This window comes from Myotis brandtii, unplaced genomic scaffold, assembly GCF_000412655.1.
Source record: "Myotis brandtii unplaced genomic scaffold, ASM41265v1 scaffold410, whole genome shotgun sequence".
Lineage (NCBI taxonomy): Eukaryota > Metazoa > Chordata > Mammalia > Chiroptera > Vespertilionidae > Myotis > Myotis brandtii.
Window position 1 is genome coordinate 1121551 of NW_005365764.1, and position 25670 is coordinate 1147220.

General features: G+C 44.6%; 1 protein-coding gene across 3 annotated transcripts in view; it reads left to right on the forward strand.

Moving 5' to 3' along the window:
- The window catches only part of PEX14 (peroxisomal biogenesis factor 14), a 135623-nt gene that overhangs the window by 40964 nt on the left and 68989 nt on the right, over positions 1–25670 (forward strand). For all 3 annotated transcript variants that reach the window (XM_014545481.1, XM_005873423.2, XM_005873424.2), the window contains one exon: positions 17084–17168. In XM_014545481.1, the coding sequence (XP_014400967.1) occupies positions 17084–17168 (85 nt within the window). The remainder of the gene's footprint in view (positions 1–17083; positions 17169–25670) is intronic.

Below are 25670 nucleotides of genomic sequence, written 5' to 3' on the forward strand. Positions count from 1 at the left end.
TCTCCCCCTCTCTCCCTTTCCTTATCTCCCTCCCTCTTCTTTTAAAAATTTTCTATTTGATTTATAAGGTTTCTTTTTACTTCTTGTCAAAAAACTTTATTTGAGTCCGTGACCGTTTGCATCTCTGTTAATTAACCATGGCTAATTTGGGATATGAATAGGAGGGGAGAGAGTTAAGAAGAGACTAGTGGTGCGTGAGGGCTCTCCAAAGACCAGTGTAACTGACCACACAGTCGAACACAACTGAGTGCAAACCAAATGCCACCATGAGCCTCCATTCTCCTTATTGGCTTTGTCTCCTCCGAGTATCACAAGCATTATCCCATTTCACAGCCTGGACCCTCTGTCCCTCCTTTGGGGATTGTAAGGGGCCAAGAAAAAATTATATATAAATATGTATATATTTTAGGATAATTCTCTGTACTTTTTCCTTACATTCTTGTATTATGTGTGTGCATTGGGAAATCTACCATAAACCGGAGTAGAAGTCTTGAAGACTGTCATTTGGTGCATTTACAATATGCAGATTGCAATTCCAATTAGATTGAAACCTCTATTTAGCAAAGTGGTTTTGTGAAATAAATAACTTTTGAAGAAGGCCTACTATATATAATAAATACATATTTTTCCTTCAGTTGCTGGCCTGGAGCTTCCTGCCTTCCAAACACTTGCCCTGAAATGCTGATGCAGAAGCAGGCGGCATCGCTGGGCTCTTTACAGAAGAAGTGCTTCTCCTTTGCTTTCCTGGCACAGGGATTTCATCCCTGATTTACAGGCTCAGCTTGTTAGCGCCGGCGAAGGGGAGCCGGTGTGAAGGTCATTCTGTCCGTTTTGTCCTCTCAGAGAGAGGAGGCTGTGAGTTTCTCCTTGTGTGCTTGTGGTCGTGGCGGGGTTCAGGTGCCCCCTACTCTGTCCGACTGAATCAGTCAAAACTCTTGCATATCTCTTTTCTACCCTCCGGACTATGTGTCCTCCAACAGGGGTGAATGGTTTTGAAAGCCTAATTCAGAATTTCAGGACGAGGAGCACACCACCTAGGAGAGACCTTCCTCCCCGTCCCCCCCTTTTCATAATCCTTCTCAGCCCAGCCGTGACAAACTGACAGATAATTAACAGATCAGTCCTCCTGTTAGCCCAGTCGGATGCTGGAAGCTGCTCTTGCTTTCTGCGGGCCCTTTAGCAGCTCTGTGCGTGTGGGTGGTGGTGCTCTAAGTGGTTGGTCCTAGCAGAGGGCAGAGTGCTTTGGGAAAAGCAAACAGAATGCTCTTTGGAGGAGAGTGCTTAAAAGGCAGAGGGGGCAGGCAGGTGCCCAGCTTGAAAGCACCTGGTGAAAATACGCGGGCTCGCAGGGCTGCGGTTCTGAACATCCCGCTGTCTCGGGAACGGTGATCTGAGTTATAATCGGATGCCTGATTACAAAGAACGTTTTGAAGGCCACTTAGTCCCAGGTCGGGCTGTGCATTAGGTGCGCTAATCCTTTGCTGTAACAGTGGACTGGAATTGCAGAATGGGAGGTACACGGTCTGTGTGTTTTAGCTTTGGTATTAAATATTTCTATACAGATGCCGCCTGTGTGGCTTTTTCTCAGCGGCCCAACTTTTCTTTCCCCAGTGGAAACAAAACTCGTTGTGAGAGTATTCTCTTGTACCGACCAGTGACTTTTAAAGTACTTTTGTACTTCTCTTATGTGGTCACTTTTCTCATCTTCATGATTTGAAATATTAACGTGCAGATAAATATAGCAACGTGTACGGGCTACACATAGACTCAGGTCCGTGGGCCTGGCATGTTGGAGCAGAAAGAAATACCTAATTGCATCAAAACCACTCTAAGTTCATGTATGTGGAGCCCATCAAGCTGAAAGCATCCAGACAGCATCTGCTGTTATCAAATCACTCGTGAATCCAGCTAATTAAAATAGAGCTTCATTTTTCTGAACCATTGTTTGGCAGGAATTCGAAACAGGCCTAACCCAATTTCTGCGTGTTTATGAGCCTTTATTATATCAGGGGTACTTTTCTGTAAATGTACAGGGCAGCGTTAAATGAATTGATCCACGCAGTATCACTGTAGACGCACTGTGGACTTGCTAATGATTCCTCTTCCAGCTTTCTGGTTTCCAGACACATTCTTGAAAGCTTTATGCTCTCTTTTTCCATCCTCTACTCTTCATCCTGCTCTTTAAATTTTTTAATTTTTAACTTTTATCTTTGCTGTTTTATCTTTGAAAACTGGATGCATTTTTTATTTGTTCCGTCCCTTAATAAAGATTTTTTTCCATTTTTTCTTTTCGTCCTTTCTTGCTGTTTTTGTTCTTCTCCTAAGGATAGGATTTACCTTTTTTAATTTTTTTCTGTTTTCTATTTCCTTCTGTCCCTTAATTTCTCTCTTTTTTATCTCCCCTCTGTTACATTTTCTTTAATGCCTAACTTTCTCTTTCTTCTCTCTTTCTTCTTTCCACCTCCTCCCATTTTCCCCAATAAAACATTTGTATACCTTTGTCTCCACATGCAAATACATACTAGGGCAGCGGGTGGGTGCCCATGGCGCTGGAGGGATCTGGCTGTTGGGAGATGATGTCAGCCTGTTTTGCTCCTCTGAATTTGCTTGCATGCTTGATTTTAGGTTTTTAAAAGATTTTTCAAACCACATCCCCACTTTATAGCCTAATAATCCTACTTTGAAGATCAAAAGTGTTACATAAATGCTAACTAATTACTCCTTGTAGCACTTTGGTGAGTCTCGGGGTAGCAGTAGTTCCATTTTACAGATGAGGAAGCAGAAGCAGGAAAGCTGAGTGACTCTGGGAGTCACCGAGGAAGTGGGTGACTGAGTTAGAATTAACACCCGGTCATCTTGGGCTTTGATTCTTGATCACCACCTCCTGGCAGTTTACTCTTCTCCCCCTAAGAGTCGTGTATCTTTAAGATGATACTCATGTACTGATCTTCATGTACTTCAGCCTTCTGAAGTTTCATTTGTAGTCTTCCGATGTTAAATGAATTTCTAGGTAATTCCTGGGAAAGAAGGATGCCAAGCCACTTATGGGCTGGTAAAAACCCGTCCATTACAGTCTCAAAGCAGAGCGCTCACTTTCTGATTCCAGCAGCTTCCAGTAAGTGGGCCCACGTCACACGCGCTGGCCCCAGTGATCATAGCATTGTAGGAAGTGCTGCCATGTTTGATTGAATTTAGCTGTTCTGCAGTGACGTGTGTATGAAGTCGTCTCTTGCATTACTGTGGCCTTTATTATTGCTAATGCATTCTGACATTACAGGTGTAGCCTTGGCTCTCCCAGAAAGGGCAAGGCTGCTCTTACCAAGCTTAAGAGCAGAATTCATGAAACCGTTATACTGTACAGTGAAACTGGTGCTCACATTTAGTTAATAAGCAGAGTAAGGGAAATGCTTTTATAGGAAAAACAGCCAAGTGACAGAGGCCTGCTGTAATTCCTCACCCAGCATTGTTTCAAAAAGCGAACCAGTTAGTATTGGTTTCCTACAGAGAACTTGGGCCAATGATAGAAGGTTCAGGAAAGTAGATTTCAACTCAGTTTTTAAACTGAAAATGAATTGACAATCTCTTAAGAGATTGAGTTCTCTGTTCATTATAAGCATTCAAGTGGAGGCTCACCGATCATCTGTCAAGGTTGCTGAAGAGGGGAGTCCTAGATCATTTGCGAGACCAGAGGGCCTAAGATCTCTTTTGGCTTCTTTCCTTGTCCTAGATTGTAACAGCAAGAGCAGCATCTTTGCTTGTTCTGCTTGGTTTTATAAGTGCCTGTGTACTGTGTGGACCCAGTGGATGCTTAGTAACTATTCATTATTTAATCTCTGGTTTCCTGCTTCCTAATCTGACTTAAGTAAAAACTACCCTTGTTCAGTTTAGGAAAACCACCATCCCTGCCACCTCCTGGAATGAGGCACTGTGGATAGGCACATTTTCTAGAAATTGTGCCCACATATGCTAGATGGCCATTGAGGTCCACATGAAAGGAATAAAAAATACTTTAAAAACTGTTGGCTGGGAATTACATAAAATTAGGGTTATATGCCTTCTTGCTTTATTAGGCAGAGTATCTGGAATATAGTTTAATCCTGATGAGTCAGTATTATCATTTTAGATGTAAATATTTATATTGTGTTGTAAGTGTAGCTCTGTTTTCAAAGCCTATAGAAATAGAGATATGCTGCCTATTTTCCCCAACTCTAAATGCCCCCTCCTATGCTAAAAGACCCCAAGCTAATAAGCTTTTTGAGGTTTTTGTTTGCTTTCCATAGATGTTTCTTTCTTGACATTTGTTCTTGGCTTTTTTCCGCTTCATAGTATTTGTTCTGCAAGTATCTTTTTAGAGGCTGGCTTGTTTCTCTTTTCTCATTCGCAGTTTTTAATCTGTGATTTGGACACCAGCTACCCAAACTTGTATGTAAAATAAACAGTAAGTAGTGTGAGTAAAGCTTTGCTGTGCGTATAATGTATGGAATTCAGAACTTCTTTTTTGGCAGCAGTGATTTCTTCTCCCTGTCCTTCTCCTTCCTGCTCTCTGTTGGTTTTCTCCTTTTTTTTGACTTGGATGAGATTGGAAAGCTGAGCTGTAGAACAGTTGGGTCTTGTCCTTGACCCTCTTTGACTCAAGCCCATGTCCCTGGTCTAAGTATTCCAGGCTGCCTCATGGAATTCACTTAGAAATTATAAAATGGCATGACCGGAGGGTCCAGAAGGTCATCTGTTTAAGCCCTTCTATTACAGAAATGAAGGCATCGGAGGCACAGCAGGGATGGGAGAGGCTGGGTTTCAAGACATGTGAGTGTCAGGGCTGGACTCAGTGTGCAGGTGTCTTGAGATCCAGCCTACTTTCTTTCTGCCCTGCCCCTCTGCCAAGCAACTTTGAGCAAAACCTGTGTAAATGAGGAAATACATAATGGAGGGTTTGCTTAAGTAAATTCATGATGAAAATTCTCTGCTGGCTACAGGCAGGTTCAGAATTAAAGTACATAAATAAAAAAAAAGGTCTTGTTTGTTGCGGTGTTTGGCTGTGTTTGCACTCAAGGCTGATATCGATATTGCAGGAGAAGCTTTAATCCTTTCATTCAAATTTACAAGAAATGCTGTTTCCTTTTAGTTAAAAAAAAAAAAAAGTCCAAGAGAGCATTTGATTGGAGGAACCAAAAGTCTAGAAAATGTATCCGGGAGTCCTCGTCAATTTGGGGCATAATGAAATATAAAAAATACTCAATAAAAGCTCCTTTATTACTTTAACTGTTTAAATGTGGAGTTTTTAGCCATCAGGTTAATGTTTTGGTATCATTTTTTTATTTGATTGTGAGCACTTTTCCAGGTAGCTCTGCCACTCGAGCGCTAATCAGATTCCCACAGATGAATGGTGCTAGCTGCAGCCTGACATCACCGCATTTTTGCTTCAACATTATTTTATTTGGTTTTCCTGTAAAAGTTAATAACTCTGTGTCCATGTGTTTAAACAGGCAAGAAGAGAGGGAGAGAGGACAATGAGCAGAAAACGATGAGTGATGTCTCAGGAAGCTTTTGCCAAATTGAGGAAACGTAGGGGTTTTTGTAATTTCAAAGTATCTTACTCTGTGAGTGGGGTGTGGACAACCAAGAAGGTTGCAAAGCAGGATGGTAATTCCTACTTAACAAAAAGTGAACTTCAGATAACAAAAAGTGAACTTCTCTTCCCCAGACAGAGCTGGAAGGAATTAGTAATAAGTTTCCATCGATTTAGGAGGAGGGTGCTCAATAGAACTGATTTGCTTAATGGTGAGAATTGTTTAAATTTTGTGTTACTTGTAAGTAAATTACATGCTTATGTTAGATTACGGTGGTTGGTAAGAACATCAGATGTAGGGCCTAAAGACCCTCCCTTTTAACTTCCCATTGGAGGTAGGGGACTTGTAATGAGAGCCTCATAGCCACCTTACATCCAGATGGCTCTGGTGTCTAGTAGGCCTTTGTTGAATCATTTATTTTTATTTTTTTAAAACATATTTTTATTGATTTCAGAGAGGAAGGGAGAGGGAGAGAGAGAGATAGAAACATCAGTGATGAGAGAGAATCATTGATTGGCTGCCTCCTGCACGCCCCCCACTGGGGATCAAGCCTGCAACATGGGCATGTACCCTGACTGGGAATCAAATCTCGACCTCCTGGTTCATAGGTCGACACTCAGCCACTGAGCCATGCCAGCCGGGCATTGAATCACGTATTTTTAAAAGTGTGTTTGCTTATTGGTAGCTGTGGTTGTTAGTAGAAATGCTTATGATGTTTAGTGAAAGGTTACTGAATGGTTCAGAGCCATGGCGATTACCATTTGATTCTTCCTGTGGTCTATGGATTTCCTTGCTGAGCTAAACATTTCTGGTTGGGTTTATTAGAGAAGGACTGGAGGGATAGGTCTTGATTCAGTTTCTCTTCCAGATTTACACCTTGGTCCTGTAGGTACAAATCTGACAATGGGTATGAATCAGTTCCACAGTAGAAAATGATGACTCTTCTTCACATGTCAGAGGCTTAGCTTCTCTCTGCCATTCTCTTTGTGTGGGTGTTACTTCTGAAGTAATCAACAGAGATGGGATCTATGACAGCTAACACTTTCTCAGAAAATAGAACCTGACCACCAACTTGTTTCATATGGATGTGAGGTACATCTGACACCTGTCACCCCAGTTACTGCCAGAGTTGGTTCCACCGACTTCACAGTCTGGGAGGATAACCTGTTCCTGTCCACTCCTGGGACTGCGTGCTCGGTGAGAGGGCACCTTTCCTCCGAGGGGACTGATTTCATTCGGCCATTTGAATAGAAAGAGTTTCTAATCCCTGTCATCTTACTGTGAATTTGAAAAATTTTGAGTCTGCTAGCTTACTCTATTCTGAGTCATACTTTTGGAACTCATACTTCTTTTTTTTCTTTAGGCCAGAGAAGAATCTAAAATAATAGTAGGAACTAGGACTTGGTGGTCTTCTGTTAGTAGCAGATCTTAATTATTTACTTTCTCCTGCTTTTCAGTGGATGTAAAGGTGATTTAGAGGCTATACTCATTTGTCATTTTATTTTTTAAATTTGTGTATGCAAAGTATTTTAAATAATATATTGTCCAGTTAAGTACTATCTAGTCTAGAGGCCAAAGCATTTGCAGGTTAGCTACATAAAAGTCCAGGTGGGCCTCATTGAAAATTCCCCTTTTTATGGGGAGGGAGTTGTACAAAGTAATTCAGTAGGTTAAGTAGGGAAAACTACAAGCAGAGAGAGAAGATCAAGTATAAAAGCTTAAAAGGTAAGCAGAATGCGACCATATGGAAAGTGCTAGACCTTGTTTCCTCATTTGTCTTGGGCATAGTACAAAGGAAGGTCTCGAGGTATACTTATTTCTATTTTTTAAAAATTTACCTCATCTTATTTACACTACCCATCATCTGTTTGCGCAATCCCAGTATACTTGTATAGTGGTATCAGAATGGTTAATCTGTATTCCCATGGGAGACAGCTTTATTAACTCATACAGTGCTAGTGCGTAGTTCCTGTCATCCTTAATCTTGTGTCTCTACTCGTTTCCTAAGTTACTTAGGTAAATTTTCCCCCACTTACTTCAGTGAAGTTATGCCATACATCTGTAACAGTTAGATTCTTAAAAAAAAAAAGTATGCCCCCTTTACCTGTCTCCTCCCCCCACCTCTGGCAACTACCAATCTATTCTCTGTATCTATGAGCTTGTCGTTTTTGTTTTTTTAACTTTTATTTATTGATTTTTTATTTTTTAGACAGAGGAAGGGGGGTGGAGAGAGAGAGAGAGACATCGATTTTGTTGTTCCACTTATCCATGCACTCATTGGTTGATTCCTATATGTGCCCTGACTGGGGATCCAACCTGCAGCTTTGGCACATTGTGACAATGCTCCAACCAATCGAGCTACCCAGCCAGGGCTATGAGCTCGCTTTTTTTTGTTTTTTAAATATGTTTTTTAAACAATGTTTTTATTGATTTTTATAGAGAAAGAGAGGAAGGGAGAGGATGGAGAGAGAAACATCAGTGTGAGAGAGAAACATCTATCGGCTGCCTCCACACCCCCGGGGATTGAATTTGCAACCCGGGCACTTACACTGACTGGGAATTGAACTGGTGACCTTTTGGTGCACAGGACGAAACTCAACCAACTGAGCCACACTGGTTTAGATTACACATAAGAGAGCGCCTAAGGTATTTGTCTTTGTCTGATTTATTTCACTTAGCATAATGTCCTCGAGGTCCATCCCTGTTGTAGCAAATAGCAAGATTTCATTATTTTTTTATGGCTGAATATTCTTCCATTGTATATATACCACAATTTCTTTATTCATCCATTGGTGAACACTTAGGTTGTTTCCATATCTTGGCTGTTATAAATAATGACACATTTGTCATTTTAAATTCTTTTCTTGCTATCTTTATTTTTTAAATTTATCTTTATTTTTGAAAGTATTACAGATGTCACCTTTTTCGTGCTATCTTTTAGATTCATACTATTTCTAGGCCATGATTAGTTTATTTTTGGTATTCAAATCTACTTTTTAACATTTAGCCTTTCTTCACATTTTTTTTGATAGGATGTCTGATAGGAGTGCCATTTATTGACTCCTCAAAGGCTTTTGGTTTGTGCTGTATGTGGGGTGATAGTAGACAGAATTTCTTGGTCCAGAGCTTATCTTCCTTGGAATCTAGGAGCCCATCTCATTGTCCTGAGAGCACCCGGTGCTAAAGCTGCCGTGAAGGGTCCCTGTGGCCATCTATTCAGTGTCTAGCCCCCCAGTGATGACTTCATGCTTGGAGGTTTCACTGTCCACCACATAACCTTTCTTCGTCTCCTTTCTAATCACCTCACATCTCAGTAGTGCGCGCTAGAGTTCACCCATCTCCGTTTGGCCCTGACTTCAAAAGAAGGGGGAACCGAAGCAGCATTTCATCTTCTGAGCATCTGAAGGATTTCGAGTGTAGAAGAAGTAACCTTCAGAACCCTCCTGTGTGGAGAGAAAGGGACTGGAAGTAGGGGCAGAGGTATCGTTAGGAAGGGCCCGGGGACTGCATGCTACGTATTTTTAGTGTTGGAGTCACCAGCCACCGTCACTGAGTGAGCTCACATTCTCCTAGGGAGCATCCTGGACACTGAGTCATTACATTCCTTCGGAGTGATTCAGTTCAGCAGCTTGACACCTTCATTAATTTTATAGCACGAAGCCTGGGTGCTCTCTGCTTCCTGAACAGCGCAGGGAGTCAGGGGAATGTGGAAAATACAAAACCAGGGGAGACTGGAAGAAGAGCAGTCGAGGAGCTCTTCAGAGACACTTAAGAAATTGAACTCCTTTTTTTCATGTCTCCTGGGACCGAGCACCCAACCCTTGCCACATGTGTTTGGCACATAAACCCTTCATTTCTGTTCCTGGCACACTGGCTGAACCTCCGCCTCCAGCCAGCTCATTTGCCTGCTCTGCTGAGGTCACTGCTACCGTGATCCGTGTATAATGGCATTTTCCTCCTCTTTTCAGTATGGAGGCTATTACAGTTTCTTCTCTAAACAGGACTTCAAACAATTTGCTGCCAGTTGGATTTCAAAGCCAAGGAAAAGGCAAATGTCATCCTTTTTCTCTCCCCTCTTTGGGTTCCTGCTTTGTTGGTTGCATCAAGAATCAGAGGGGCTGCTCTCTAAATTCAGGTGGGGATGCATGGGGACAAGGCATTTAAATTTGCTTTTCTTTCTCTCTGAAGGAGAAAATCCGTTTCCTTTTCAACCTTTCCTGAGAAGGAACTTTGATCTTCTCAACCCAGAAGCAAGGGTTTCCTTTCCTCTCCGGCACGTGTGAGCACGGGAGCCCTTCTGTGGCGCGGTGACTGTCGCCCTCCGAATCGGCGGCGCTGCTCTCCACGCTCCGCTCTGCTACGCAGCTGCCCCAGCTCCCTCTGTGCTGCAGGGTGGCATCCACAGTCTTCTCCAAAGTCACCCTGACGTCCCTACGTCGTCACTTGATACTAAACAGTACATGTTGGTCAAAATGCTTTTTATTCCCACACACATTTCTGGAAAAACTAGTTTCATAAAATGACCAAACAATGGCATTCTGTCTGACAAGCAGTTCATACAATATTTTTAACTGGAAAATTTAAATGCAGAGTTATTTCACTTGGAAAGGTAGTTTTTGCGCATATGATGTGCTTTTCATGAATGCTTTCACTACATATGTCCATGTGTATTTAGAGAGCCGAGGGTCAGTAATGCATGCTGTGGAATTCCCTCAATACAGATTTACACAATAGACCTTAAAAATACTACCTTCGGTCATGTCAACTCTTGTGCACTTTAACCAGAGATGTGTTATTTCTTTAATGTGAAAAACAAAAGGACAGAGGAAAGTAAAACAAAGGAAATTGGGGCTCACAGCTTAATTAGTGTAGGGTTGAACCCAGATCAACAATGAGAAGGACACAATGACAAAAACCAGGAAATTCCAAGTTGAAAGAGAGGCTCTTTCCTTTAACTCCGTGAGTGCCAGGGCACTTGCTGGCACGCTCCTTACCCAGGCTGCCCAGGCTAGCCAGGCGCAGGAGGCTGCCTCAAGTACAAGTCACTGTCTTTATTTTTGAACTTCCTGGCTTTTGTTGATTTTCCCCTCCACTTTTTCCCCTTGATGCAAATAAAACATACCTTTGTGTGTGTGTGTGTTAATTGTAGATAACTGGGCTAAAAGCACCTCTTGATTTTGTAACCCTCAGAGGAGAAAGAGTAAAAAAAAAAAATCCTGTCACTGTCATCTGTTCATTTTTAATGAGCAATTTTAAAAAATTGAAAATAAAAGAGGAAAATGAATAGGTGTTGAACCAGCCCTGATATGTAAATGCCAACTAGTAATTACCTAAAACCTCAATTTTCATTCTGTTTCATCTTGCAAAACATTTCATTTTCCCTGAGTGAAAACACTTCATTTGGGCTGTGCGACTGAGCAGGGCGGCCACCCGGGCCTGCGCGGCCGCCGCCTCCGGCTAGGGGGCACTTTGGCTCCGCGCTGGGGCCGCCGGAGCGCCTGTCCACCTCAAGGTTATTCCCCTCTTGCCATTCCAGTGGTTTTGCTCCGAGCGGTCGGTGGCGCCCCTCCCCCACTCCCACTCGTCTGGTTTCGGGGAGCCTCACTCCTCCTTGTCCTTGTGGAGGATCGTATTGAATTTTGGCTGACGGAGCCTTCCTCTGCATATTAACTTTCCCCTCTCACCTGCCTGCTCGCCCCTCGGCTTCCCCGAGTCGCATTTCACACCCTGCGAGCAGCTTTCTGCCAGTCTCCCTTCCTCCCTTCGACATAGATGGCCAACACAATGGCCTCTATTTTCTGTTTATTGCCTCTTCTTTTTCTTCTTCCTTTTCATTTTGGTGTCCGGCAGTAGCTTTCCTCTATTGAAGCTCACACCCATTGGCTCCCTTGCCACACTTACAATGACAATTCCCACATTTCTTCTACACGCCCACAGGCTTCTTTCACTCTGGGTTTAGGATCTGACACCTTGGGATGTGTTTGTGGAACATTTTGGAATGTGGCTGTGGACGGCTCTGCTTCCAGGGTGCCTGCCCTCCTCAGCCTGTCCCCTCGCTGGAAAGAGAGCCTGGGGCTGTGAACCGCAGCTCCGAGAGGATTCCGGCTGCAGAAAACCAGAATTATGTCGTCCTAGGACCCTGGCTCCGAGAGTGCTTTGCCTAGAATCTCAAGGAACACGGCCTCTTTAGCGAGATATATAGCTTCATAATTAGCCCGTTGCATTTTTTTCACGAGTGCTAGCATCAGCGTTCTACGACGCGTTTCTCTGATTAACAGCTGCTTTGCAACTATTTCCTTGTGCCACCGATGACCATATTTGTCAAGGAACTCCTGACAGAGTACTGATTTCTTACTAAAATGCAGCATTTCTGTTTGAAGAGGGTTTTCTCATTCTCGGCAGTGCCTGGTGTTGAAAGTCAGTCCTTGTTAAAACTTGAGTTTCTTTGGCTTCCCGCTTGTTAACAGGATTCTGGGTATCTGTCTACTTCAGAGTCCGAGTGGGGGAACCTTTCATCTCTGAGCGGCAGGTGGAGCGCTGCAGTGTTGGAATGGGGTCTCGGCCCGCATAGCGGTCATTTTCTTTTGCCCTGTGGTTGCGATCTCTCTGGGTTAAAAGGGGCTTGGCTTTGGTTGTTAGTGTCATTAATTTTTGAATATTTTTAATATTTGAAAATGGCTAATGAATGCTCGCATTTTGGGAGATAGATGTGTATGTAGCACAAGGAGCGCTGGAGTTGGTGGCATTCCAAGTAAGTGTCACCAGAGACGGCATCAGGTTTGCATGTCAGGTGCGAAGTGGGAAGGCTCCCTCAAACCCCAGGTTCATTACTGGGCAAGCTCAGCTCTCCCATCCTCCCGGGCGGAAAATACAGTGTGCATCCCGGAGATGACAGCGCGCAGGGCTCTTGTAGGAGAGCAGAAAGCACATAGGAAGCAGCTCTTCCGCGAGGACTGTCAGGAACCTCGATTCTTCTCACCAGGGATTACTTATCCTACACAATGCATTTAACAGCACATAGTTCATCGTAGATAGCCCCTGAGTATACTGTATTCCATTGATTTATACAGTTACAAATCCTGGTCTCTCAAACACAAATCTCTCTCAGTTGGCCAATCATCTTGGATGCAAAGGTGTTTTCAACCCGAAGTCCTCTTTTTTCCCTGGGGTTGCTGACAGTCATTCCAGCAGAGCCATTGCAAAGGCAAGAATTTATTCCTGTTCTTTGTACCTCAGTTTCACCTCTAGCTTTAAGGCAGTGGTTCTCAACCTTGGCTGCACATTAGAATCACCTGGGAATCTTTTTAAAATCCTGGTTTCTGGGCCTCATCCTCCGGAAATTCTGTTTCTTTGTTACTAATGTTGTGGCCCCACCCCATAACAAAGAAACAGAATTTCCGGAGGATGAGGCCCAGAAATCAGGATTTTAAAAAGATTCCCAGGTGATTCTAATGTGCAGCCAAGGTTGAGAACCACTGCTTTAAGGGATAAACAGTGAAAATTATCAAATTCCCCTAAAATCGTGGAGTTGATGGTGGCAGGGTTGTTTTATTTTGCTTTTAGGAAGAGGGGGGCAGAAGACAAGGTCACAGGAATATGGTGGTAAGAAACTCTGCTGCTGTTTTCTCCCGAGTTCACCATCTTTATTTTTATGAAACCAGCCTCGGGTAACGAGGTGCACTCATTAAGAACTCTCACGATGCGCGAGGAGGAGAAAGGAAAGCCAGTGCCATGTTTACTGTGGTCTCAAAAGCAAGTGGCTTCCACAGCGGCATCAGGAACTTTGCGCCAGGCTTTTCCCTGACTTGCTGCTCTCCCACAACATGCAATCAAGTTCCTGTTGCCGTTTTACGTCTTTGACATGGAGGCGGCAGATTTGGCCTGAATTTATGTAATTTAGTTGGGCACAAGTATAACCCATGAATAGTCACATTCATCTCCTAATTAGAAAATCAAGTGATAATACAGGACAGGCTGCAGGCACCCCATCATTTCATCCAACAAAAGCATGTGTGTGTGTGCTGGGTCTCTGCAGGGGAAAGAGTCTGTTGAATTGCTTCATGAAGTTAATGAAAAGTGTCCAACAACAGGGGAATGCAAGATGCAGACCAAGTGCACCGCCAGTGTATTTAGTGTGTTAACACCTCTGCATTGGGGGGAAAGATTTTGGGGAAATCTAGGTATAAATCGTAGGGCTTATGAAATTCTAGATTGGACAGGCCTTCATCCCCCTATTGTAGTGCTAGTTCCTATGCGGCGGGAGGAGGAGGGTAGAGAGTAGCCAAAGAAATTAGTGGCAGGAGAGAGGCTTTCCTATGTTCACACTTACATGTAGCTGCTTAGCTGGGTCTCCTCCTTATTCAGCACATTATGTGGAGGCTGTTAGTTTGGATGCTTTATATTTTTGCATCTGGTGTAGTGATATCGATGCTGTTAAATATGTGATTTGCCTGTCGCCTGCATTTTCAGACAAAGATCAAGAGGAGCATAAACAAGCCCCAACTATACTTTATGTAGGTGTTTGGCAGTATTATTTTATATGGCATGAAATTAGTGAATGGAAACTTTAAAAGAAATTGTTCATATTTTTGCAAGTTTGAAGTGTGCCGGGACTTTGTCAAATTCCCGTTAAAATAAATACGTCAATTTCATCTCCCTTCCAAATTCATTTATCTTGCTTTTTTAAAAGGTGTTTTCTACTTTACCTGATGTTTAAATTGGATTCGCTCGTTTATGCTGTTCTTTGCTATATCCCCCACGTTTTTCTTAAATGAATTACTAATGACAGAGCACTCCATCATCCCCTCTCTACAGCCACTTTAAGGAAAGCATGGTGATCTAAACCTTTTAACCTATTAAAGATGATTTTTCCCAATTGAATCAGACCCACCACAGGTGTAATAACTAATCATTTAAACTACACCTGCTATTATGTATTTTTAAGCCATTATGCGTGTTGGATAGATGATAATTCATGTTTATTGCATTGTCCGATGGATCCGTTTTGCCTACACTAGGCTGATTAATGTATTTAAAGAAATAAGAGATGCAATTTTTTAAAAAAAATTGATGGAATGCGCCAAGCACTGCATTGAGTGCACCATTAAACCCATCAGAACTTTGCTCTCTGACCAGAAATGCATATACCAAGGACTATATTAAAAAAGCAAGGTGAAACCTGTGCGTTTTAGTGGTGGGATTCTGTTTTCTTTCTCTGTCATGGAAAATTTTGGAAGGATGAGGGGAAGGTGTATGCTTATGGGTAAATGAGCGGAACTGTGCTGTTAGCATCTCCTGCCTAGGACCCCCTCGGTGGGCCACACCGTCTGGCGCCTGGTACACATGCCCCGCGAGCGGAGACTGCGCCTGGTGTGAGCGCTCTGATTGTCTCGTGCGTCGAGGTGCATTTTTTTTCCAGGTGAAGAACATTGATTCCCGAGCCATCTGAGCTGTGCACGTTGGCATTGACCCCGTGGGCCGGCCCGTGCCAGTGTGACTAACTGTCCTCTTCCAGGGCACAGGCCTGTCTTCCTGTAGTTTTCTCCTTCCTCCCCACTTCTCCCCTTTCCTGTTCTTTTGCCTCCCCTTCTACTCGGGCTCCTCTGCTTCCTCTTGTCCGAATGCCCCTGCCTTCTTCTCCCCTCCCTTTCCCTACTCCTCCCCTTTCCTTTGCTTTTTCCCCTCTTCTTTCTTTCCCCTCTCCCATCTCTTTATTAAAATGCACCCATTTTGGGGATGTTTGTCCAATTCTTGATTTTGGTGCAACCTGAGATGATGTGATCGAAGGCTGGGAGGGGGTGAGTATGTAGTTTTGGGGTTCTAGACTCTTCAGCATCGGTTTTCTGTAGTTTAGAACTGGTTGGTGATCACTGCAGTTCATGATGGGAGCTAAAATGTTGGCAAATTATAACCAGTCTCAAGGAACAGTAGGTTTCCTATCATTCATAGGCCCAAAACTTAAGAACTGGGATCTCTGAGTTCATCCTTTAGGGAGAATGTGTTAGGGAAATATATAAGGAATTGCCCTGGCTTTTTTTTTAAAAAAACAACAACATACTTTTTATTGATTTTTTGCAGAGAGGAGGGGAGAGGGATAGAGAGTTAGAAACATTGATCAGCTCTCAACCAAGGTACATGCCCTTGACCGGAATCGAACCTGGGACTCTGGGACCCTTAGCGTCTGCAGGCCAATGCTCTATCCTCTGAGCCAAACTGGTTAGGGCTTGTTTTTCTTTTTATTTATCCACATATTTTGTCATCAAAGAAGTCTGGTATCAAAATTTAAATTCATATAAAATATAAAAATAATATTTGTAATTTGTGTTCCACTTGTAGTCACAGTACTTTCTGTTTGAATCTCTGTATATTACTCTTAGTCTGAAGGATCTTAGAAAACTTCCTTATATTTGGCCCCTTAGACATTTTTTTCTCTCAACAGCTTATGAGTGAACTGCAGGCCTGTTGACTTTACCTGTAACATGAGACTATATTATTCTTTGGTTTTGATGAGATGAATCATGGCAGTCATTTAAAACAGCCCCCTTCCTACCTGGGGCAGGTTCCCATTGCGCCGGTGTCTGGGATGAGAGCAGGCAGGCTGCGTGCAGTCACGCTGAGTGTGTGCTGAGTGACGTGAAGGTGAATACCTTTAGTGCTTCTTCCGTCCTCTCCGTGGCTCCTTCACAGACATGAAGATTTCTTAACTGTCTTGCCAAGGTAAAGAGACAGTCTGTCAGTCTGTCAGCTTTTAGCCATGAAACCCCAAACTTTGTCCTTCGAAGTCTTTCCGAATCGAGCACCATTACATGAAGGGGACCAGGGCGAAAGGCTGTGCATGTTGCCTCATAGGTGATGGGCCCAGCGGATGTTCCGCACTTTGCCGGGCTCTGCAGAGGTAGCGTAGTCTCTTCCTTCAGGTTCTTGCAGTGTGTTTGAGAGGCAGCCTGGACATTAGAAGACAGTGCAGTTATGTCTTTGGTACAGTGCACATGACAAGCATTGAGGAAGTTGAGAGAATAGGGAGACCAGAGATGGCTGGCTGACGTAGGGAGGGCTTTAAGGAGTTAGCACAGGCCGTAAAAGGGCCGTGCTGGGGTGTGTGTGTGAGAGAGAAATGTTCAGACAAGTAGAGGCGGGAAAGGGAAGGCCTTCTAGAAACAGGGTATAGCACGGGCACACGTGTTGTGACGTAGGTGAGCCTGGGAGGAGAGAGCTGCCTGCCGAGGAGGATGAAGAGTCAGCTTGAACAGGGAGAACAGGAAGAGATTGTGGCAGGTCTTAAACGCTAGGCTGAGGGGATTAGATTTGATAGACTCAGATACAGGAAACCAGTGAAGGCAGGGAACTGACATACGTTTTGTTCAGATAGATTTTAAATGTGAGAAATAACTGCTTATAAATGTGACCCCAATGGTGTGTTATTTCTATGGACATGGGATAAACTTATAGGATTTTTAATCTTGAAATTCAGACTATTGACGTTTACTTTTCTTCTCTGTTGTATTCCCTCCCACCAGATTGCAACAGCAGTGAAGTTTCTACAGAACTCCCGTGTCCGCCAGAGCCCCCTTGCGACCAGGAGAGCATTCCTTAAGAAGAAAGGTACCGGTTCCTCGTGGCCATGCACCGTGGCCTGCAGAAAGGGGCGGGACGGGGCAGATGGACGCAGTGCTGATGAAGGGATCTCCTATAATTGTCCCACTAAAGTGGGGGTGGGTGCGAGGGGTGCCCCCTAGGGGGGAATGCTGGCTTTTTCCTAACGGAGGAGCAGAGATGATCTAATTCGGATAATTGAGCTCCAAATATAAGGCCAACAGCTTAGCCCAGAACAGCCTGGCACAGCTGCATTCAGCGGCAGAGAGGCCCCTTGGATAAGACTCCTGCTTTCTGCTCCGATCTTCTGATAATGGCCCTGGCTGGAAGGCGGCTGGCCTCAGATTAGCTCCTGTAATAAAGAATGAGGAAGAAAAAAATGAAGGAAAAGGGAAATGAGATGAATAAACAAGGTCAGGTTAAGGTCAAGCTTGGGGTCCGTCTGATTTACGGATTGAAGTGGTGAATTACTGGTTTGGTGGTATTTCTGTAGGCATGGAGTAAGTGGGTCTTGACCAATTCAGTATTGTCCGAAGCAGACAGACTCTATTCTGGCTCTGTTGAAATTCAGGATAGTTTTCTTTTTGTTAAACAACAACAACAAAAAACAACTACACCCAAAACCCTCAAAACAAAGAAACCCAATTTTTCATTTGTTTTTTCTAGAAAGCTCTTAAAACCATGAGGGAGGAAAGAGACTCCAACCCCCCCCCCCCCCCCCCCCCCCCCCCCCACACACCAGCTCTACTTGAAGAGCTGGAATGCCAGCCTCAAAATTCTGGGTTTTGAGCTTTAAGTCATTTGTGGCTGGAAAAGCAGGTGGAGTGGTTTGGTGGTATTTCCTAGGTCTGCTCCATGGTATCCCACTGAGGTGACCCTGCAGGATGGAGTTCCAGGGCTGGGCTCGCAGGCCAGGGCGAATACGCCCGAGCATTTCATTCACATGCAGCGAGCTGTTGGGAGATTGCCTCAAGACCGTCCCTGGGACCGAGCTGCAGAGGGGCGCTGTGCGCTCGCTGGCGGCATCCTGCTCGCCCCCATCAGCAGGAGATTATTAAAATTTGGAGTGCGTTGGCTGGCCTCTCCACTCCACAACCATCATGCCATAGAAGAGTTTTTCCTTGAAATATGTGTACCTATGGGGAGTAATTAATCATAAAAGCTTGGGGATTTCAGCTCTCTCATCAAAGCATCGAAGCTGGGGAAAGCTGAGCCTAAAAGCTGTGTTGATTACCCGGGGTAACCTGAGACAAAATCTATGGTTGCCGAGAGATCCTTCGCCCCAGTATATTGTGCAATATTATAACTGCCTGATCTTCTCTTCCACTGACAATGACCAGTTATTCCTCATTTTCTCTCAAACGCATCTGGGTTAGAATTTCATTTGCAGAGGGTATTTAGAGCAATTTAGAGACAAATGTCTCTGGTGTTTGCCCGGCACTTCCCCACCGCAGGCTTTGCTGAGCAGTTTTAGTATCAGAAGCTCCATCTAATCTGTTTAATTTTAATAAATCCCTGACTGGGAGAGGGAGAGAAAAAAAGAGAGAGAGAGAGAGAAACTCGGAACCAAATAATACTTCTTTTGAGTTAGTTGGCTAATAATCGCTGTAGAGAGGAAACCATTTTGTATAATTGTTATTTGTTGCTCCTTTTTAAAAGAAAACACAACTGGTAGATTAATTCATCTAAGAGTGTTTACTCTGTGCCACGCCCTGCGTTAGTCGGAGCCGAGGAAATCCCTGCCCTCTCAGAACTTCAGTTCTACTGAGGAAGGCAGACCAGTGAGTGAAAGAACGACATGTGTGGTATATGGTATGGCAAGTGCCCTGGCTCGGTCTTGGGTTGTGTACAGATCGTGGTGTTGGTGTGGGCGTGGGTCGCACTTTTACACCGACGGTTAGAGCAGGTCCTGCTCGGAGGTGGTAGCTGAGCGCAGACCTGAAGGAGATGAGTATTCGCTGGCAGTGGGCTTCACCCCTTCCTGACCCCTCGTGTGGGTTAGCGCGTTTAGAATTTTCGGCAGCAGAAACCTTGAGAGGCACCCTACCCTTCTTCCCCAGGCGTTTACTGTATTTAAACTTGGAGTAGCTGGACTTAATCCCACATCTCTATTCTCTTTGAAAAGATATTTGATAATTATCTTTGATAATTATCAGTAATTACCCATTTCTGAGCTGAGTCACAATAGGCAAAGTTCTGGCAGGACCTTTTCTGGACAGAGAATTCTAAGGTTTGATCGGTGTCTGGGGAAGAAGAACCCATCGTGGATTTAAACGTCACTTTTAACATTTCCTGTTGTTCCCAAGGTCAGGGGACTGATTAGTGTATCTTGGCACCATCCTGAGAATAGGATGAGGGCGGAGGGGCTTTTGCAAAGGACCAAGCATGTGCCTGTCCCTAACAGAAGTTGGGAAGGAAGGAGACTTGGTCTTTGGGGCTGGGGAGGCTGTCTTAGGGGTGGGGAGACCAAGGTTCTGGTACCCTGACCACTGGTGTCTCCCCAAAGGACTCACTGCAGTGGTGGGTTGGGAGTGCTGGCGTGAGGCGAGCGCACAGCTACTGTCGTCTTGGCTTTTCCTAGCAAATGTCACTTCGGGGAATTGCAGTGGAGCTCTGCCTTGAATTATAATCTTGACTTTCTTTTTTTTAATAAACATCTCTTTCCTGAAAAGGCAAATCCAATTTTGTTTTCTTTTAATATTATTTAATATTTAATATAGAAATTGAGATCCCTGTAGTGCATGTCAGTTCGGTGGAAAATGAGGGTAACTTGAGGCGCATCAGCTGAGTTTGTTTTATTGTGAAACTGCAGCGGGAGCAGGGGCTGCTCCTGCCCCCGTTACTGACAGGTTAGACGGATGCTCTGATTTCTGGGACTGGGAGGCGGGGGGAGGGGTCGTGGAGTGTGGCATAGGGATGGAAGAACGTGGTTTGCAAAGGTCTTTTGTGTTTGTGTTTTTTTATTTTTGTTTTTTGGAGATCTCTTTCGGATGCTTTAAAGTCTGAATATGGAGTCATTAATGAGAAACATGAAGTTATTAGAGTCATTTATCATTTTCTTTGAAGTTTGTACTGCCATTTTGTGTAATTTACAACATTTCTTTTATCGGGAGTTTTTTGGATGAAAGAGAAAAGCAGCTGTTCACCTTCAGAGCGTTAGAAGAAATGTTTTCCCTCAACCACTCGATTCTGCAGATGACACATCAACTGCAGAGCTAGCCCACGTGCAGGGCAGTGACTGCGCGTGGGGTTTAAGCCCGCACAGAACTGGCCTCTACATGGAAGCGCTTCTTGCCAGACAGGCATCATTGCCAGGCTCTCAGCAGGCTGCGGTCCAGCTTACAAACAGCAATCGAATCAGTCCAGAAAGTTAGAGGCTTGGTCATTGTTGTCAATAGGCTTATGTTGATCTGACACCCTATCCAACCACAAAATGTAGGAGGCAGTCTGCCTCCAAACGTGTGTGGCAGGCTGAGCGTAAGGTGGGGAAGTACTGCCCGTTCGAGGGGGACGAACGGGGGCTGAGGCGCTAGATGAGGTGGAGGCACGGGGAGTTGTCTGTCTGCTCACTGCGCTTTCACTATCACCCTGCGTAGTGGGGCCTGCTTATTGTGCCCTCTCCAGTGGATATACCTTCTCCCTCATCTGAGAAATAGTCTGGGGGTGGGAGGAAAACTAAGCAAATAAAACTCACCGCTGTGCTTCCTCATTCTGAATGGTGAAACAAGACCTTCTCTTTCTTCTGTTCCTGGAAGCGGACCCCCCAGTGGAAAACTGCCTCCTTGCAGGAAGTGAATGTGAGGAAGAATCCAGAGGGTCTCAGCCTTGGGAGGGGGGCAGAGGGGAAGGCTTCTCTCACTGGACTATTTTAAGGGGAAGTAAATTCTTACACAGATTTCAACTTGGCTCTCTTTTATTACTTTTCTTTTTTATCATTTACTCCATTTCACGAGGTAGTTTGCATGTCCTTGAATGGAATCTCGTTACCATGAAAGCTTTTTTAGCATTGATTTCATAACAGTCTTAATTTAATAGTGCCATCATTACTGAGAAGCTCTGGGAGTGGGCCCCGGCTTTCCAGGTCACTGACCTTTTAATTACAAATCTTGTTCTGATGGCCAGGTTATCGACTGGACAGCTCCCAGCTTGTGCCCCCAGGATGAAAACGAAAATAACTGCGTTTCCTCCCCCATCTCCAGGAAAAAAAAGTAACCTCATGTGTCTCTAAAATTAATTTTCTCCTTCAGCAATTAATTCTTTAATGTGTCTTAGAGAAGCCAGAAGTCTTGTTATAACGCTGTTTTTTCTAGAGCGTGGGTCCAGCAGATAGCTTGGAGGGGCCGGGGAAGAGGACGGAGATCATGCCAGCTACCACCCGCGCTTGATCGCGGCCCATTTCCTTGTCCTTGGAAAACTCCTGCGGCTGAGCTGGAAGGAATAGCACTGGCCCTGTGAGGGGCGGCCTGGCCCTTCTGACTCTTTGTTGACGAGATGTGGGTTGCAGCATCAAGACTTAAATTCATTCCCGTACTGCTGGAGTAATTGAGCCACCTTAAAAAGGTGTTCTCGTTCTGAGAAAGACAAGGGTTGGATGATTTTTCTTGGCATGTGTTACTTCTCTGTTTGTCTCAGATGACTACACGAGGAGTTCTACTCAGCCTTGAACTTGAACTGAATAGGTTCTCCCTCTCTCACCATGAAGAGGGAGAAAACACGGAGAGGGCAGTGGCCCATAGTAGGATGACCATTGGTTCTGGTTTGCCCAGTACTGTCCCGGCTTTAGCACCGGAATTCTTAAGTCCCGGGCAGCTCCTCAGTCCTGGGCAAACAGGTCACCCCAGCAGTACAGCCTTACTCAGGAGCGAGAGCTACCAGAGACAAAGTGGGTATGTGTTTACAAGCTGGAGAAAGAAGTTCGGCAGTCAATCCCTGAGAGCCCAGCTGTGGTTGAGTGGCATCTTCCTCACACACTGCCTGCTGCCACTCCCCCGGCCCTGCCCTGGTTTGGGTCCAGTGCAGAGAGCCTCTGGGGGTGGGAGGCTGTGCCCTGCAGGTGTGAGGGGAGCCGCTGGTGCCAAGCAGACAGGGCTGTGTGTGGCAGCCACGTGCTTGTTCCTGAGGATGATTGAGCATCTCCATCCATCTGTTGTAAACGGACCATCTTCCTTCCCTGCCAGTCTTGCATCTGCATATCTGTCACCTGCTGTTCTGGACCAGCCCATTCATCACACTGACTGGTGTTCCCCCCATCAATTTTCCTGCTTCCCTTGTTATCCAAACTTGTCTTGAGCTCCACAGATTTTCCTAGGCATCCGGGGTGAGCTATAGCAGCTAGACCAGCTGAATGCCGTGGAAATAGGGTTTCCATGGCTTCCCCATTCAGAGGGGAGCTGATAACACTTGCTCCCCAAAAGTAAGCTGAGTCAAGTAGGTACCTACACTTCACCCTATGATGGGGGGTGGCAGTGGACAGCTTGGTGGGTTGGGGGGGAATAACAGAGCTCTCTGGATTTACCCAACTGCTATGAGATTTTCCCCTGAAAATGAAAAATGATTCTTCTTTTCTTAAACTTGTGTACCTGAAATAATATTACATTGTGTAATAGTCCCCCCTTAATCTGCGGTGGATAAGTTTCAAGATCCCAGTGGATTCCTGAAACCGTGGATAGTACAGAACCTTGTATACACTATATTTTTTCCTATCAGACACACCTTTTCACTTAAATGAGGCACTTTATGGCTTCTCTTTGGCATATCCGAGTTGCCAGAATCACGATTCTTGTGCTTTTACTATGAGGTAAAAGAAGGGTTTCTGGAACACAAGCACTGCATACCGCGACAGCCAAGCTGATAACTGAGGGGGCTACTAAGTGACGAACGGGCGAGCGCGTGCAGCATGGAGAGGGTGGACAGAAGGATGATTCACGTCCCTGGAGGGATGGAGTGGGAGGGTTCGAGATTTCATCTTTCTCCTCAGAAGGGTGTGTAATTTAAAGCTTATGAATGTTTACTTCTGGAATTTTCTATTTACTGTTTTTGGACTGTGGTTGACTATGGTTAATTGAAACTGTGGATTTGGTGGGACTACTGTATTAAAGGTTTTCTTTTATCTTTTTGAAAATGTAAGATATGTACAAGGCTTAAAAAATTCAAAACCGTAAAGAAGGATATACGGTGAAAAAGAACTCTTCTTCCTATCTCTTGGTCCCGTCTCCCCTCCTGTTCTTTTTCCCAGAGGATGCTATTACCAGTTTCTTACGCATCGTTCCAAAGGTAATGTGTCCATAGAAAAGCATGCCAACATCTATTACTCCCCCCACAGAAACAAACACCTTTTAAATACAGTGGTAGCAGGTTTACACTTTACACTTGACATTATGTCTTGGCAGCCATTCCACACCAATACACGGGCTTGCTTCGTTCTTCTCAGTGGCTGCATAGTATTCCATTATACGTGTCTCAATTTCTTTTAACCAGTCCCAAGTTAGTGAACATAGAGGTTGATTCTTACGTTTTGTTGTTTCAAACAACGCTGCAGTGAATATATTCTTGTGTAGACAGTGTTCGACACGTGCTAGTTTAGCACTTTGCTAAAATAAAAGCATTTTGTATATGGTGAGTAGACTATGGTATATTCTTCTTTTTTAAAAATATATTTTATTGATATTTTACAGAGAAGAAAGGAGAGGGATAGAGAGTTAGAAACATCGATGAGAGAGAAACATTAATTCAGCTGCCTCCCGCACACTCCCTACTGGGGATCTGCTCGCAACCAAGGAACATGCCCTTGACTGGGATCGAACCTGGGATCCTTCAGTCTGCAGGCCGACACTCTATCTACTGAGCCAAACCGGTTAGGGCTAGGGTATATTCTTCTTGCTTAAAATTTCATGAGATTGTGTTCCCCCAAAGAGAATATAAAACTATTTCTAGGTAGAAAAAAGTTAATGAGAAAAAAAAGACAGCACAGGACTTCTTATGAACACAGCACAGATTTGGACTCTGAGAGGACATTGTGGTCATCGGTTACATGAAAAATGCTTTCGTTCTAAAAGAACCCTTTTAGCCTGTTTCTGAAGGCATATGGGCTCATAAATTTAAGTTTTGATTCCAAATAAACATTTAAATAAATGGAAAGCTTCAGAAACTTGAAGGTTATCTTTTTTCAGATGAAGTATACAGCTTAGTTTTCTTTGTCATTGTTGGACATTTTATGGGTCCGAGGGCATTGGTTAGGTAGTCAGCCTTTATTTAGTGCCTCTTGTGTGCAGAGTATTATTGCGGTAGGCACTCCACGAAAGAAAAGCCAACTCTCCATCTTGTACAACAGGCTCATCAGGAGGTTGTGGGAATGATGCTGAGTGCTTATCAGCTAGGCCTGTGTGTATCCATGAGATACAGCAGTGCCTCAGCTAGAAGTCAGCAAAGCCAGACAGGGGAGAGGCCAGAGTATAAAGCTCACTAGACTGTGAGCTCCTCCAGGGCAGTGACCACGTCTCACTCTTCCCAGCATCCTCAGCGCGTAGCTTGGCCAGCCTCAGCCAGAGACTAATGAATGAGCGAGTGAGTGAAGGCACGACTGCAGTCAGAAGACACTCAGAAGACACGGGAACAGTTTCAAAGGGGCTTGGTTATTCCTAAGTCTATGATTTAGGTGTTTGTTCATCTCTAGTGTCATGTAAAGTAGCTTCAGGATTGCTAACTTAGGTGCCATTACCAACTAGAGTACAGTGTTTATATGCAGTTCTTTTTGTCTTCAGTCTTTTTATTTATTTTTAAAATATTTTTATTGACTTCAGAGAGGAAGGGAGAGAGGGAGAGAGAGATAGAAACATCAATGATGAGAGAGAATCATAGATCGGCTGCCGCTTGCACGCTGCACACTAGGGATTGATCCCGCAACACGGACATGTGCCCTGACCTAGAATCAAACTGTGACCTTCTGGTTCATAGGTTGAAGCTCAACCACGGAGCCACGCCAGCCAGGCTTGTCTTCAGTCTTATAGTATCCAGTAAAAACACTTTTCCAAGTTGCTCAGGTTCAACACAGCTCACTTTTGACCTAGACACTGAGGGAGGCAGTGGGCATAGATGGTCAGAGAAGAGTGGGAGGGTATTGTGAGTAAGGGAGGCTTATGTACAGGCATGTGTGCAATTAGCTGGGTTGGACCAGGGGGTCTGCACAGAGGCAGGGAATTGAGTTTTGGTGAGATGGGCAGTGAAGGAGGAGCCAGTGTTAGGACTCAATATTATAAATAATTAGAGGCCCAGTGCATGAATTCGTGCATGGGTGGAGTCTGGCTGGCCCGGCCCCAATTGGGGCGGATCGGAACCAGGCCTGTTGGGAGGAGGAGATGATGGGAGGTTGGCTGGCTGCGGGGAGGGCCCCGGGCGATTGGCTGGTGGTCCCCGCCCCCGATTGGGGTGGGGGGGCAATTGGGGATGGGGATGGCTGTGGGGAGGGGCTGTGGGCGGTGGGCCGGCAACCCTGCCCCCGATTGGGGTGGGGGG